The sequence below is a fragment of the Eptesicus fuscus genome, chromosome 19, assembly GCF_027574615.1.
Source record: "Eptesicus fuscus isolate TK198812 chromosome 19, DD_ASM_mEF_20220401, whole genome shotgun sequence".
NCBI classification, from domain to species: domain Eukaryota; kingdom Metazoa; phylum Chordata; class Mammalia; order Chiroptera; family Vespertilionidae; genus Eptesicus; species Eptesicus fuscus.
In genome coordinates this window covers 42,024,656-42,041,533 of record NC_072491.1, presented here as the reverse complement: position 1 = coordinate 42,041,533, position 16,878 = coordinate 42,024,656, and the positions used below count along the sequence as shown (strand labels likewise).

The 16,878-nt window shown below is 40.2% G+C and overlaps 1 protein-coding gene across 2 annotated transcripts in view; it reads right to left on the bottom strand.

The window, feature by feature from the left end:
* CRISPLD1 (cysteine rich secretory protein LCCL domain containing 1) overlaps window positions 1–16,878 on the bottom strand; it is a 38,154-nt gene that overhangs the window by 11,574 nt on the left and 9,702 nt on the right. The window contains exons 2-9 of one of the 2 annotated variants that reach the window (XM_008150322.3): window positions 7,497–7,615; window positions 7,021–7,153; window positions 5,885–6,000; window positions 5,079–5,179; window positions 2,954–3,094; window positions 2,497–2,557; window positions 2,319–2,385; window positions 1,982–2,112 (exon numbers count right to left, since the gene is read on the bottom strand). In XM_008150322.3, the coding sequence (XP_008148544.1) occupies window positions 1,982–2,112; window positions 2,319–2,385; window positions 2,497–2,557; window positions 2,954–3,094; window positions 5,079–5,179; window positions 5,885–6,000; window positions 7,021–7,153; window positions 7,497–7,615 (869 nt within the window). Of the gene's footprint in view, window positions 1–1,981; window positions 2,113–2,318; window positions 2,386–2,496; window positions 2,558–2,953; window positions 3,095–5,078; window positions 5,180–5,884; window positions 6,001–7,020; window positions 7,154–7,496; window positions 7,616–16,878 lie in introns of those variants that run through there. The other variant, XM_028158716.2, reaches the window with a different exon arrangement.

Sequence of the window (16,878 nt, the reverse complement as noted above, 5' to 3'; positions counted from 1 at the left end):
AAAGCATCTACTGCAAAAGGGAAGGCTTTAATATGACACACCTTTCAATTTCAAGAGTTTCCATAATAAACATAATCAAATAGGAGTTAAGAGGAAACAAATAAATAGGATAAATGTTTTTAAAACAAATATCTAGTGTTTGCCTTACTAAAAATAATGACTAATATTTATTATTTATTCAAGGAAGTTAATAAATATTTGCAGAATGAATCAGTTAATAAATGTTTCTATAAAGCTTTTACTTGAGAGTAATAGGGGTAATGGCTGACAACCACACATCAAGTCTTTGGTCAAAACTGTCAACGAAGGATCTCATTCCACAAATTTGCAAAGATTTTAAATAAAATCTTATCATTATGAATTTCAACTTTACTGTGGATTTTTGTGCAATTGTATATGTACAAAAGGAAACTGACACATTTCCTAATAAAAGGAATTTCATCTGAGGTTCAATAATGTTCCTTTTTTACACAGAAGCAAGAGACACTACAAAAATATTTCCCAAACCCCTATTTTTCTACTCTTTATTGAGTTGGAATAACATATTTCATGTTCTTTACAGGAGAAACATTTTAGAAGATAATCACTGCTTTTATATTAGACTAGTGGCCCGGTGCACGAAATCGTGCATGGGGGTGGGGGTGGGGGTGTCCCTCAGCCCAGCCTGCACTCTCTCCAATCTGGGACCCCTCAGGGGATGTCCGACTGTCGGTTTAGGCCCAATCCAGTTGGACATCCCTCTCGTAATCTGGGACCACTGGCTCCTAGCTGCTCACCTGCCTGCCTGCCTGATCGCCCCTAACTACTCTGCCTGCTGGCCTGCTTGCCCCCAACTGCCCTCCCCTTGCCGGCCTGCTCACCCCCAACTGCCCCCCTACTGGCCTGCTTGCCCCCAACTGCCCCCCTGCTGGCCTGCTCGCCCCAACTGCCCCCCATGCTGGCCTGATTGCCCCCAACTGCCACCCCTGCTGGCCTGCTCACCCCCAACGCCCCCCCCCCCCGCCAGCCTGATCACCCCCAACTGCCCTCCCCTCCTGGTCTGATCACCCCTAACCACCTCTGCCTTGGCCCTGCCACCATGGCTTTGTCCGGAAGGTCTCCTGGTATAATTAGCATATTACCCTTTTATTAGTATAGATTAAATTACATTTAAATGAACAAAAGAAAGGTGATATATTATACTAGAGGCCTGGTGCACAAAATTTGTGCACTGGGGGGAGGAGGGAATCCCTCAGCACAGCCTGAACCCTCTCCAATCTGTGTTCCCTCTCACAATCCGGGACTGCTGGCTCCCAACTGCTCGCCTGCTTGCCAGCCTGATCACCCTCTAACCACTTCCCTGACGGCACGATTGCCCCCAACTGCCCTCCCCTGCTGGCCTGGTAACCCCCAACTGCCCTCCCCTGCCAGCCTGGTCACCCGCAACTGCCCTCCCCTGCCGGCCCGGTTGCCCCCAACTGCCCTCCCCTGCCAGCCATCTTTGACCACATGGGGGCGGCCATCTTATGCAAGGGCGTGAGGGTCAATTTGCATATTACCTCTTTATTATTTAGGATACGTAGTGACTTTTCAAAATGCTCTTTGTTATCTACTAATCTCAGTTTATTAACAAAGTTACTGTTGTAAAAAATAAACTATTCTCCCCTAAACAGGGCAGGGAGAACAAGCAAATCTATAAGCCTTCTCTGCAATATTTTCTGTCATAGCTGAAAAGTTTATTGGCTCACATCAAAAATCACTATAAATTTGTACATTCTTGATGAAACTAAAAAATTTGGAGTTTCAGGATGTTCTTTGGAAGCAAAGCATTCAACTTTAATTTCAATACTTTTTCTTCTTTTTGTCTATGGAAATGTTGTAGCCAAAATGAACCTTGAAAATGACCAGTTTCTCTCTGTATAAATTCTTCTATGCTTTGCCCCAAAATAATTTATTACCTCATTGTTACAATTTAAAATCAAAAGAGCAGGCAAGTACTTACCCGATTGTTTGAATACCATTTCTATTGGACTTGATGAAATAATGTTTTCTTCCTTGTCTAGTGATATCTACCCAACCACCATCATTGTCTATTATGCCATAATGAATTGCAGCTTTACAAATACTGGATTGCTTGGTGAAAAGGGGAGGAGAAAAAGATATTAAAATATTAGAGTTCTGCATAAAAGACAACTAGTTACTATTTACATTAAACTTTAAATTTGACAAGCATTTCTGAGCAAAATATCTATGCTTATATAAATTACTTTGCACATTAAAAATTATATATTATATGAAAGGACTCTATCCCCAAATAATTGTATTTCTCTAATAGTTACCATTTCATAATATACACTGCCAATAACTTTAGCTTTACTATCCACACAGCCAGCAGGGCATTCATATCTAAATGAAAGAAAATGGGGACAAAATTTAGTTTCTCTGAATGTCGGCAAAAAAAAGAAAATATTTCTGACATTTTTGTCAGTTAATTTTGACAATAATAATAAATATTACCGATTGCAGGTTGTTCCTTTGCACTGATCTCTTAATCTTACTTCACATGAAACAATTTGGGCTAAAAGAAAAAAATAAATGTAGAAAATGTAAAAGGTGCTATATAATTCTTCACAGTCAATATAATGACAAGCTTTTACCATTCTAAAAATACTAAAGGTGATAAAATATAGATGGATATTCCACCTATGTGAACCTTTTTTTAAAAAAAATGTTTTTTATTGATTTTAGAGAGAGAAGAAGAGAGGGATAGAGAGATAGAAACATCAATGAGAGAGAAACATCAGTCAGCTGCCTCCCACACATCCCCTACAGGGGATCCAGCCAGCAAACCAGATATGTGCCCTGACCCAGAACTGAACCAATGACCTCTTGGATCATGGGTTGCTACTCAACCACTGAGCCACACAGGCTGGGCTAAACCTTAAAATTTTCGTAAATAATGCAGAAGTCTTACACATTTGCTGCGTGCTTACAACTTCGTTTGTGTTACTATCATCCGCTCTTGCCCGAACGTGGGTGTCATGGACTTGTGACTGCTGCCGTTCAATTTCATTGGTTTCCTCTTCACGGGGAGTATAGTACCTGTCTGATCCTTCTGTTAGAGAGAATGGAGTTAAGGAATATGAATCCCACTTAAATTTGTACAAATGATCAAATAATGATAAATCTTGACATACCTGTTTAACATTTAAAACTAGAAAAATCGTTATTGTTTTTTTAAAAAAATGTACTATTGTTCAAAGTATTACAGATGTCCCCCATTTTCCCCCCTTGACCCCCTCCACTGCACTCCCACCCCCTCCCCAGGCTTTCGCTGCACTATTGTCTGTGTCCATGGGTTAGGCATATATGCATCTAAGTTCTTTGGTTAATCTCTTCCTGCTCCCCCGCCCCCTCTGAAATATATCAGATTGTTGCATGCTTCAATGTCTCTGGATCTATTTTGTTCATTAGATTCCACATACAAGTGAGACCGTGTGATACTTGTCTTTCTCTGACTGGCTAATTTTACTTATCATGATACTCTCCAGGGCCCTCCATGCTGTTTCAAAGGAGTCAGTACTATTTTTAGCACAGGTTTTGATTTAAGGAGGTGTTCTTATGTAATACATTGGAATGAATGAAACACACATCAGCTTTTGAGCCCTTGATTTATTGATGCTACCATTTAGCTCTTAAATGGAGTCTTTTCTAACCTTTGCTTATATTGTGAGAAGCAGAGAATCAGTACAATTCATGTTATCAGTGATTAGTTTTCATAAGACACTGTGAAGTCTACCCAGTGATCTAATAAAGTCAGGGCTTAGTGAATTTGAATTTGTTTTCCCAAAGGAAATCATTCTCTTAATAGTTTCAGAAGGATCATATTTAAAATTCTCCCATAAGGAATTCAGCCTAAAGGATTGATACGCCCTTGTTATTTATCACATCAGCTTTCCTGAAAAGGTTGTCCTCTTTCAGAAGGAAATTCAATGTGCAGAAATTTAAACTTGACAATGGAGAATAATTTCTAACTTTGAATTTAATATATTTTCCAGGTGGGATTATAGGAAGGGGTCAGAACCTAGAAAAAGGACGTCAGGCTAAAGTAAGGGTTAAGTAAAATGCAGTGGCCATTGGGGGAGGGGTAAATAGGCTGGAGATTTGGGGGCAAAGAGGACGGAGAACAGACAGACTCACATACAATGAAAAATGTTTCTAGGAATTAAAAATGGCTCATAGAACAGAGTGGAACATATGGTCACTTCTGGTCACTTATTATAGCGAATGAGCACGGAGTCATTAAGGAAAAAAGGGCACATCTTCTTATGAGTGCTGATAGGGGATGCGTTTACTCATACATTTTCTAATACACTCAGCCTGCATTAGTCTTCATTTAGTCATCATTAAGAAAAAAGTACAAGAGAGTAAAAAATGTTCACATGGATGGATACCCAACAAAAGCATGATGACTTTCACAAAGCTTTGCCATATCCAGTTTATCTTCCTGTGCTATAGGTAGGACACCGTATTTGTTACTTTAGGACATCAAATGCATTTGAGGGTACTGCTTTGTATAATACTTTTACAATACTATTCTTTTTTTTCTTATTTTGGCATGAGAAATTGTATACTCTACAGTGAGAAGCAGAGAATCAGTACAATTCATTGAGCATGGTTCAAGTAAGAATCATAGTATTTTGGCAAAAGCTTTTAACGTGCTAAAAATAAATTGTGTTAAATTGCTAACTCCTTCAAAAAATGATTAGTTATGGAGACAATGCCAGTTAACAATACACCAAGATCGCTTTTAAGAATGTAAATATACTTGTCACTCTGGGATAAATTCCCAAGTACAATTAGAAGTTATCTGGAATAATCATGAAACGTTCCTTTAAATACATAGTGGTATATAAGGTGTCCCTATTAAGCATTTTTTAAAATATTCTAAATAGTGTCTTCAAAATGTTTGAAATAGAGTTCTGGAAATTTTTTGAGTAATTGAATACACATTTGTTTTTTTTTCTAAAACAGTAATTAATGCACAAGTTAAATTAAAATGTCAACCAAACTGAGTGCCAGGACACAATAGCACATACCTTTGTAGCACAGATTTTCCCGACAGCCTCCTCCAAAGCTGGGTGGGCAAGCTGAACAGGGCCTTCCGTGTTTGTAGGGGGCGTGGCCCCACCAGTTCCCCCTAAAGAGATGATCAGTACTCTTAGGAGGTAGTCTAATAGCATCGTTTATAAGACATTGCAAAATATTACTGTATGAGAATCTTCTAAGTGATGATTTTGATGTGTAGATTTAAGACATTTATATCTTTTATCACAGAATCTTTTGGTTACCCGGTTTAAATGTAAATTGCTGCCTCATTCGTTTGAAATATACTAAGTAATTTGTTATACATATTGTTAAAAATTATAAAATCAAACTTTGGCAGAACACCAAACTCTGCTATGGAATATTCATCTATATTCCATTTGTTTTAATAAAAACAGATTTTAGACTTAGCTTTGACCCTACATATGACTGTGTGATATTTTCAATGTCATCATTTGAATGGTCTTTACACAAGTAAAAACGCATTTCTCAGTTATTCTGCAGTTGTTCATCTCTAACAAATCAAAATTATTGAATATTTATGCCATGTCATAGTAAAAATGAAGGCACAAATATGATTCCTGTCTTCATGAGGATCATATTTTCAACTTAATTCCTCTGAAGTACTGATTTTATGCATCAGGCAACCATAATTATTGTCATATTAAGTAAACTGAGTTAAAACTATATACTTTACTCAATAGTACACACTGAAAATGAGAAAAAAATCAGCAATATGAAGTTGTTTTCATGTTATTAAGAAAAATTTACATATGACACTGGTCTTTTGTCTACTTACTTTGGGGAATAATTGCACACCAAGTAGACAGCTTTGGGCCATATCTGCCCCCAGATGTTCATGTTATGGCACAAATTAATGGCACAGCCTATTCTGCTGCTTGTTGCCCACACCACCTAGGGGAGAGAAAAGAAAGGCTCAGAAATGGCAAGTGGAGATGAAGTAAGACGCAACATATCCGAGAGGGAAATGTATAAAACACAATTTGAGAAACAAACATTTATCATTCAAAATGAAATGAGGCAATGTCCAAAAGGATATTTTTCCTAAGACTTGGGATAGCGCTTAATTCAATTAAAATAACAGAGCGACAGCTGAATAACTCTATCTGGCTATAAAGTGTAAAGCATCTTCAGAACGCATTTACTAAATAATTCACAAGTTATATTTTCACAAACCTAAATTCTGTGTTAATGTTTCTATGAAGAAACGTACCTAACAAAAGAACAGAATTCCTCATCTTAAACAGAAAGTACTGGAGCAAAAATTTAGGTGTTCACATTTCTTATACAACGTAATATTTTCACTGGGCCACTGGTTGTTGGGGAGTTCAGTACTGATCTTGTCACATGCAAAGGCACAGAGGACAAATTCTCGGCTTTATTTTCCCTAATAAGCAACCACAGGTCTTCTGGAAACTCTGAACCGTGGTGAGCTTTATCTAGTTGAACCTGCCTTCAGGTGTGTGATTTCAAAGCTAAAACATATCCAATACCAAATATAAGCATTAAATAAAAATTAAAAAAAATTAAATGCTGCACACAGGTAAATACCGGATATCAGTGGTAAATAAAACAATACTTTTATACTTTGGAAAATAAAAAAATAATGACACCTGAATTTGAAGGTAGTAAATTTCTACTCCACTTGCATTTATTGGGGCCATATTTAAAATATTTCATATGTAAAATCATTGCAATAAAGTCTTTTTAAGTATATGTGTTTGGAGAGTTTTTCCTGATCATTACTTACATTGCTTGTAGACATTTCTAAGCTTATTCTACATACATCAATAACTACAGAATTAATAACCATACCAAGAGCTATAAGAAAGACACAAGTTCAGTAGCCAACGTTCTCCTATAGTTACACAAATTCAACTTGGAGAAATTAAGTATAATGTACCCCAAACATACCTGTGTATAATGAGTACAAACAGGACCAGAACATCTGAATGGGCAATACGGGTTGCATTCATGTTCATATGGGTAGGTGAAGTCTCTCACTTCATCATACCATGCTTGTACATGAAATGTTGGAGGCCTATATCTATTTGAAATTAAATAACCACAAAGAGCAAGTCAAGTTGGAGAAAATGTGGAACCAAATATTGCAAATAGATTGATATAGTAGGGTAGAGAGATTTTTGTGTGAGGTATTAATCTTAAATACCTATACCCATTTCATTACTATTATATCAATGAATTAAAAATAAAAATAAGTCTCAAATACTGTTGATCATTCTTGTATATTTATTGTTTTTATTATTCGTGTTGGTGTGATTATTTGTTTTCCTTTTTGGCACCAAGCCTTTGAAAATGTGCTACATGAATTAATACGCATTTCATTTCAAACATGTTGTCAGAAACAAAAAAGTTACATGTGAAGATACCTTCCCCAATGTGCTCCCAAATTCTGTCCAATTGATGGAAGCAAGCTTGCAGGCCCATGTTCCCACAAACAAGTTTCAGCCCAGGACTCTGCAGACCTCTCCAGCTCGACATCCCATGTCTGTAGTTCAAAACAAAAGCAAAATACAGATACCAACATTTAATATATATGTACTAGAGGCCAGATGCATGAAATTCGTGCATGGGGGGGAGGGGTGCCCCTCAGCCCAGCCTGCACCCTTTCCAATCTGGGAAGGGATCAGGCCTAAACGGGCAGTCGGACATCCCTCTCACAATCCAGGACTGCTGGCTCCCAACCACTCACCTGCCTGCCTGCCTGATTGCCCTTAACCACTTCTACCTGCCAGCCTGATCACCCCCTAACCACTCCCCTTCCAGCCTGATCAACGCCTAACTGCTCCCCTGATGGCCCAATAGCCCCTAACTGCCCTCCCCTGACGGACCGGTCACCCCTAACTGCCCTCCCCTGCCAGCCTGGTCACCCCTAACTGTCCTTCCCTGCAGGCCTGGTCCCTCCCAACTGCCCTCCCCTACTGGCCTGATCACCCACAACTGCCCTCCCCTGCCGGTCATCCTGTGATGGCCATCTTGTGTCCACATGGGGGGCAGCCATCTTTGACCACATGGGGGCAGCCATCTTGTATGTTGGAGTGAGGTTCAATTTGCATATTACTCTTTTATTAGGTAGGATAATTTGGACATTTCTTCAAAATATAGTATTGCTCAGTTCTTATGTTTTCTCCCATTGTACTCATTTGTAAAATCAACATCTTAGTCTGGTTGCTCACCATCTCTCAAGATTTTTGCATTAGCCTTCTCCTTAATGTCCTTGCCTCATCTCTCATCCCTCCACTCTACTCTATCAAGCGTTGAGAATTACCTAAGTGGATACAGATACACTGAAGTGATTCCTCTGTCTGAACAACATGCAACAAATTCCCATATCCACGAAGTTCAAGACCCTTGATCCCTCTGTTTCTCATCACAAACCCTGCTCTTCCTTGCTCTCCCTGGCATTGTTTCCTTTGCCTAAAAAATCCTTCTCCCAATGATTTGTCAGACAAACCCCTACTATTCCTTCACAATCCAGCTTTATGTAATGCATTCTTGACACTTTTTCAATTCTCTCAAATGCCAATTATTCCCTCCTTGAAGCTCAGAAAATGAGCAAGAGGCTGATTTCCTTTTGTGTCCAGTCTGTTGGAGATTAGAGAGTCAGCCCTCAAAAGCAAGCAGGCTTCCAGGTAGAGCTCCCTGGAAAATCGTTTGCCCTAAAAGAGACAAACAAATTCTCATCTTTAATCTTGGGAGTCAGGTTCTTGCATGGCACTTCAGTCATAAGTACAGTGAAACTACCCTTAGCCATAAGTTTCTAATCTAGCAACCGCATATTCAAGGAGTAACCAAGAACCAGAAGAAAAACAAACAGTTCCTAGATGGCTTTTTAAAAAAATGCCTGAAACCACTGTAATGATTATAAAGCCAAAAATGTGGAGTTGAGTCCTCTCCCCTTCCTTTCAATTTGAGCTGGACAGTGATTCCCTTCCAATGAGTAGAATGGCACTGAGAGACTTCGCAGGCTGAGTTAGGAAAGACAGCCTCTATCTGGTTCTTTCTCTTTTAAGACACACATCTTGGCAGACCTGAGCCAACACATGAGGAGCCCAGCCGCCCTGCACAAGTAGCTGGAAAGATCATGTGGAGAGACCACACAGAGACAGAGAAACGTGGAGGAGCTCCTTGCTGGAGTTTTTCCAGCCCCAGCAGGAGATCTGTCAGTGTGCTTGTCCAGGTCACTGCAATCACATGAGAGACCAGTCAGAACCACCCAGCTAAGCCCTTGGAAGAGACCTTAAGACCCTTATTCAAGGTCATTTGACTTTTCTGCACATAATGCTACAACCTTAGATGTCAGGGTTACCTATAAAGTTAAAGATGGATTCCTTTCAGAGAGGATATACATACAACCAGTCCCAAATTCACAAAACAAAATGTTATATTTGAAAAATTTGTGTTTATATCTGCTGTATAGAAATTGAAATAAAATTTGAAACATATCATTCAAATCCTTTAGGCTAAGTTTCCTTATTTATAAAATGTGTCAGTTGAAATAGAAGATAACTCAGGTCTCTTCAAGGACTAAAATTCATTTGAGTATATTATATGGGTGAGCTGTTTTTATGGCATGACAAATTTTCTACCTAATCCATTAAAAATAAGGAGGGAAATACATATATCAAGTGAACTATGATAAGGCTAAACTAGGGACATATATTACTTTAATATAAGAACTATGGCAGAGGAGCCTGCAACTAAAATTTACTATCAATCTCTATATATAAAAGCCTAAGCAACCATAACGACCATAATGACCAGAATGACTGGAACGACTGGCCGCTATGACACGCACTGACCACCAGGGGGCAGTCGCTCAACACAGGAGCTGCACCCTGGTGGTCAGTGCACTCCCACAGCCAATCTCCCACGGTCCCTCCCCCCAGCTGGCAGGCCCTGATCGCCTGATCAGGGCTGGCCCCTGGGCTGGGACAGGGAACCGGGGGTGGGTGGTGGCGGACGCAGCCCCTTTCCCAGGGGGGCTAAGGGCCGGCTCCCTCCTTGGGTCTGGCGGCCAACCTCCCGTGTCCAGTCCCTCCTCCAGGCCGGCAGGCCCCAATCAGCCAGCTGCCTGCCCGCTGTGGTGGCGGCGTGGCGGCAAGGGAAGGAGGAGGGGGGGAGATAGGGAACGGCGTGGTGGCGGGGTTCCAATGATGGTGGCATCGGCATTCGGCGTCTGTTCCTTCTGCGCCTGGCCCAGTGACCATCGCCTCCTCTCCAGCCCGGTCCTGATCAGGATCAGCCCTGATCGCCAGCCAGGCCTAGGTTCCCCACCTGTGCACCAATTTCATACACCAGGCCTCTAGTATTTAATAAATATTAATTAGTGACAATTTTTAAAGTGATTATTTAAAAATCTATTTATGCATAGGTGTTTAGGTCAAGTTCAATAATACAAATCAAGAAGATTCTTTTTAAAAAATACATACTAAAAATATAGCTGTCCTAGAAGAAATATTTCCATAACAACATGGAATGTATATTTTTATGCCACAACATTATATGTCAGGTTTTAAGACCACCAGTAATTCATACCAATCCCATTTAAATGTAGGTTAGTCTCTATACATTTCTATTTAAATTCAGTTTGTAAATTAAATCAAGATGGCCTGAAGGGCTTTTTTCCTCTCTGAACTATTCACCCAGCACTAATTTAAAGCCAAACCGCACTTAAAATTACCATTTCTTTATAAGATGGGTACTTGAGGTGTATAGAAATGAAAAACACTCTATTTTCCACCTACATCCTAGGCTGTTTCTTCTTAGAGCCCAGTAAAGCACCGAATGAAGTTTTATTACTAAAAGAAACAGAAAGCAATTGACATTCTTTGGCTCCAATGTTATTTTTAAGCTAGTTCAACCTGGAGGCTCTACAGTGTGTGTGTGTGTGTGTGTGTGTGTGAGAGAGAGAGAGAGAGAGAGAGAGAGAGAGAGAGAGAGAGAGAGAGAGAGATCTTAAATATTACCAAAGAACTTTCAAAAGTAAACCTAGAAATATATAGTAACTTTAGTGCTAAAATGTTTTACATGTAGAAATTGGAAGTTATGTAGCTATCTAGACATGTACAGACAATTCCATTGGCTGCTATACTTTGGAAAGTATGAATGAGCATATACAATTCTGATTCCTACTCAAATACCTGCTTATCCTGCTTTAATAACAGACAATCAAAGAAGGTTGGATATTACTCAACAATGTAGTTTGAAATAGAGTTACTATTGCCAGTTGCCAGTACCTTGGGCAAAATCAGTACTGTACACAAGGCAAAAACAGTCCTTAGTCATATTAATTTTTCCTTCTCTTTGACATGGAAATAGTTTTCTCTCTTAAAAATGATTGTGTTGTCAAAAGTACCTCCTTGACCACAGTTAATTTAGAGCTTTTTCTAAATTCACATCATTTGAAAATGCATGTCCTGAGAATTGTTTAATCTTTACAGCTTAATAATTATTATTATAGTACATTAAATACGAGTTGAAGGCCAAGGTTAGTCACTAAGAATTTGTCTAAAGATGAGCATTTTCTTATGTGAAATCTAATGAACAAAATAAACTGATGAGCAAAATAGACCCAGAGACATAAAAGCATGGATTTCCAAGATAAATGCAAAAAATAACCCATGGACACAGACAATAGTGCGGTGAAGGTGGTGTGGGGCAAGAGCAGGGTGGAGAGGGTCAATGGGGGGAAAAGGGAGACATCTGTAATACTTTCAACAATAAATATAAATTAATAATAATAATAATTGGTCTTGGACTATCATACCATTACATAGCCTAATTAATGACAACAATACCAGTTCATGATACAATTTAATATTTCATATGGATTTTTAAAATATGCACTGCTCTCTGGCAAAGTAATAACATGAAACCATGGTGGTGTTGAAAAGGCAATTTCAGGGGACGGGAAGATGGAGGCTGGCAGGACGGAGTGGAGAGAGAGGAAGTGAGTGAGTGAGGGTATAAAAGGAGAGTGTGTGGTTGTGCGTGGGGTGTGTGAGAGTGAGTGAGGGAAAGTTAAATCTCGCAGAAGCAGCAGGGGCTGGCAGAAAGCCTCTCCTTGACAAAGAGAGACTACCACCGCTGTGGGCACTCCCGGGACGGCGGGACCCTAGCACAGAGGGAGCCCACGCCATCTTGAGTGGAGAACGGCCTTAGGTAGAAACTCATCAACACCACCACCAAGACAGGCCTTGGAACTGCCCCGCGACCCAGCACCCACTCCAGCCAATATCCTGCTACCCCAGCTGCAGACTCGCAGAACCTGTGACCTCCACCTCCAAAGACACAGCTTTCCGCAGCTAAAACAACTCCGAGACCATGTGGATTCCAGCCACAGAGAGGAATCGACAGGACTACTCCAGCCATGAAGACAGAAGAGAAGCAGTCCAGAGATGGAAGACGCTGATGTGGCCTTCCCATACTAGCAGTTAGCAGCTGTGCATCACTGCAGGTTGCCCAGGATCAAACCAGAGAGAGTCGGACCTGCATTACCACCATTTGTCCACCATCCAGAACTGTAATGTCAGTGCTGACATGTACACATAAGGAACTGGTGGACATTGAAATTGGGTCTCAAAAGAACTGTTGGCCCAGAAAGAAACTCACTACAGACTGATTCATTTGCCTGTCAGCATAACCATTATTGCTTGTCTCATTTTCGGTTCTTATAAGTGTATTTCTAATAGCACATGATCTCACACATCTAGGGGAAATAATGAACAACATAGACTGATGAACAAGAACAGACCCAGAAACAAGGAGGCATGGATCAGACTGTCGGGCCTCAGAGGGAGGGTAGGAGAGGGTGGGGGTAAAGGGGAGAGATCAACCAAAGGACTTGTGTGCAAGCATATGAGCCTAACCAGCGGTTAAGGACAACAGGGGGGTGGGGGCATGTGTGGGGAGGGGTGTGAGATGGGAATGGGGGGATGAGGACAAATATGTGATACCTTAATCAATAAAGAAATTTAAAAAATATAAATAAATAAATAAATAAAGCTATAATGATTAAAAAAAAAAAAAAAGGCAATTTCACTGGAAGTCCAGGTCTAAGCTGGAAGCTATGGTCTTACCATCCTACTATTGACAATTGTAAGTAGCATTATGAAATTATTTTAAAAAACCATTTAAGCATTTGAAAACAATTGAAAAATGAATTCTTTTGCCCCCAAGCCTACTTTAGTTCTGAGTTGTTGGAAATAATAGCACTCCAGCTTCCAATGGTATTGAGAATCCCCCTTCCCTAGGGTCATGTCTTCTGACATTTGCAGGTGAGGCCATTAGTGATAAAATTTTCCTCTCCTTTTCTTACATTAACGGAGCTAAAAGTATGCTTGCACTTGTCCAAATTACTCAAGTTATGGGTAATTAAAATACATGTTAGACCCTGGCAAAATTTTCCTGACCACTGAAATTGTATATTTTCAAATTTATCCTTGAATATGTCAAATTTGGTTTGTTTACTTATCTGTAACATTAGGAAGCTGAAATAAGTCTCTTCTATTTTATTTTAGCTTCAAAATTCTATTATTTTGTACTTATAGTCTCTTACAGAATACCCGTAGTACTTGTAAAACACCATAAACTGTAAAATAATCTTCTTATACATAATTAAGGGCTTTTCTTAACTAAGAAGCAAAAGCTGTGTTGTGATTTTCAGGAATGTAAAACCAAGAACATTCCAGATCTTCCAATTAGGTGTATAGAGCAGAGATCAATTATTTCTGACTATTCTTTATATGACAAAGTTTTAATATCATCCCAAACTGATAGTTAACTGATTGAATAAAACAAGAAAATATTCTCAGTAAAGGGGACTGGGCTTGCAGCCTGGGCATGTGCCCTGACCGGGAGTTGAACCGTGACCTCCTGGTTCACGGGTGGACGCTCCACCACTGAGCAACACTGGCCGGGTGTTCTCTCTACTTTGATTGAAACTCTGTGTCTGTGGTCAATAGAACACAGGTTTTGTTCCTAAGATCAACTGATTCTGACCAGAACCTCATTGTCCTAAGGCAGTGGTCGGCAAACTCATTAGTCAACAGAGCCAAATATCAACAGTACAACGATTGAAATTTCTTTGGAGAGCCAAATTTTTTAAACTTAAACTTCTTCTAACGCCACTTCTTCAAAACAGACTCGCCCAGGCCGTGGTATTTTGTGGAAGAGCCACACTCAAGAGGCCAAAGAGCCACATGTGGCTCGCGAGCCGCAGTTTGCCGACCACGGTCCTAAGGGCTTGATGATGAAGGGAGTGGATATGGAAGGAGTCAGGGGATTCAGGGTGCTGGAGGAGGCCAGTATGAATCAAAAGGAAAGAAAGGAGAAAAGTTCATATTGAAGAAGTGAAGTTTCTGCATGGTTACAATTCCCCCTCTTATCTGACTCTTACTATCTCACACGCCCACCTCTTCCATGATGGTCCCTGAGCTTTAGAAGGGGCATTTTAGGTGTTCAAATTTACAAGCAGTACCACAGCAATGGTAGCAGTAGGCTTGGATATCTGTATGCTAAGTAATAGAGTAAACCACAAGTTAGTCTCTTTAAGAATGCCAGCTGAGCCTGTGTGGCTCAGTGGTTGAGCGTCAAGCTATGAACCAGGAGGTCATGGTTTGATTTCCTGTCAGGGCACATGCCCCGGTTGTAGGCTCGGTCCCCAGTGGGGGGCGTGCAGGAGGCAGCCGACAGATGGTTCTGATCATTGATGTTTCTATCTCTCCCTCCCTTTCCGTTTCTCTCTTAAATCATTCTTAGTAAATATTCTCAGTAAAAAGTTAACACCAGGTCTCTCTTCAGCTTAGTCCTAAAAACCCAATGGGAAAATCTTTGAAATAAAGCAGTTTTCTACATGTAATTTCCCCCCACAGCTAAAAGGAACAGCAGGATTTTTTTTCAGCCAGCTCATGAATAGAAGTAGTTGAAGAAAATCAGACATATAAGTTATCTCTTTCTAAATATCACCTTTAAAGGGTAATTCTTGCTGAGCCACCACTTCTGGAAAAAACAGATTTGCAAATTATCCATTCTATGTCAAATTGAAATCCCTCCCAAATCACTGTTGTGTTTTCCTATTTAAATCAGAAAGTGCCATTCAAGAATTGAATAGAAAAAGTGTCAATTTGATCTTCTAAACAGCGATAACTTGACCTTCAAGAAGGAATTCATTATTCTATGGAAGCAACACATTTGACAGTTCACAAGATTTCAGATTTAAATTCCAAAAATAATGCCTCATTATAAAACCTTTAAAGCCACCCTCTTTTCTCCCTGTTGGTGGTGTGATTAGAACTGTAAAGAAACGGGCATCAGTGAAATAAATAAATAAGTGCATCCATGCTGAAAGAGTGTCTGATGTTTTTGTGACAGTCATCTGGTATAAAAAGCGCTATTGAAAACAGCAATACATTCCTGACAACTCTGAAATGACCTCAGGTGTTTAACGACACTGCTTCACCTGTTTTGAAAAGACTTTGTAGTTACAGGGAAAATGCACAAGGCTCAGATTTCAAAGGAAACACCTGTGTTACTGGGCAGACAGGCCTTGCCAGGTACTGAGAAAGTCGCATTACCTGGGGCAATGCACTTATTAGGGTCTCCTGGAAGTTAGAGACAGGAGACAGATGTGGTGTTTTACTTAAAATCCACTTTAAAGCCAGGCCTGACTGAAAGCCTTAAAAATGTAGCAATCTAAAAATTGAGGAAATTGCCTCTTCATTGTATTAAAATTAAAATAATTCTTGAAATGGAAATTTAATAGGTAAACTCACAAGATGATTTCAGTTAAACCCATTATTTCAATACAAAAGGCCCAGTGCACAAAATTCATGCATGGGTAGGGTCCCCAGGCCTGGCCGGCGATCAGGGCTAATGGGGGCCTTCTGGCTGCCCGCTGGGGCCTTCCTTTGTTCCGCCACGCCCCCTGGTGGTCAGCGCACTTCATAGCGGGTGGTCAAACTCCCAGTAGGTAGAACTCCCGAGGGGACAATTTGCATATCAGCCTTTTATTATATAAGATTAAACAGACTGCATGCATGATGTAGGGTAGGTTGTCCTTGTGAGGCAGCAGAGCCATTCATTTCACACAATCCTTACATTTCTCCGGAACGTCTGCTAATTCATCCCATCTCACTCACTGCCAAGGCCCTCGGGAGACTGGCCATAACTTACCTAGGCACGTATGCCCCACCTACTCCAACATGGACTGCACCACAGCTGCCTCTCTGGACCTTTAAAGAGCTTATAAAACACCAGGAGATCTTTTTAAAATGAGATTCTGATGTGGCAGACCAGGAGTTAAATCCAAGCTACGCCATTTCTAAGACCAGGTATCAGGCCCGTACACTGCATAACTGCGCCTTGAGGTTCTAGCTCCTGTCCATTCATATATCTTGGCATTGAGTCCATCAGAGATTTTCCCCTAAAGGAACAGTTCTTTCTTTTCCCTCCTTGCCTCTTTAGTTACTTACACTTTATCCTTTCACCAAAGTCCTATTCACATTCTCTCTCCTCTTGAAGTCTTTCCAAGGACAATACCCCATTTATCTCATCCCATTCTGAGCCTTCTTAATCACATAATTTACAGATTACTAGACAGATCTGTATCCAATATATTGGGTCTTAATTCCCAATGTACAGAAACCCTTCAATAGCTGCACTTGGATTATTTCTGTAAATGCCATATCTTTGTGTTGACTTCAGGGCTATGATGTCTTCATTGTGTTTCTTGTCATTTAAGATAGGAGT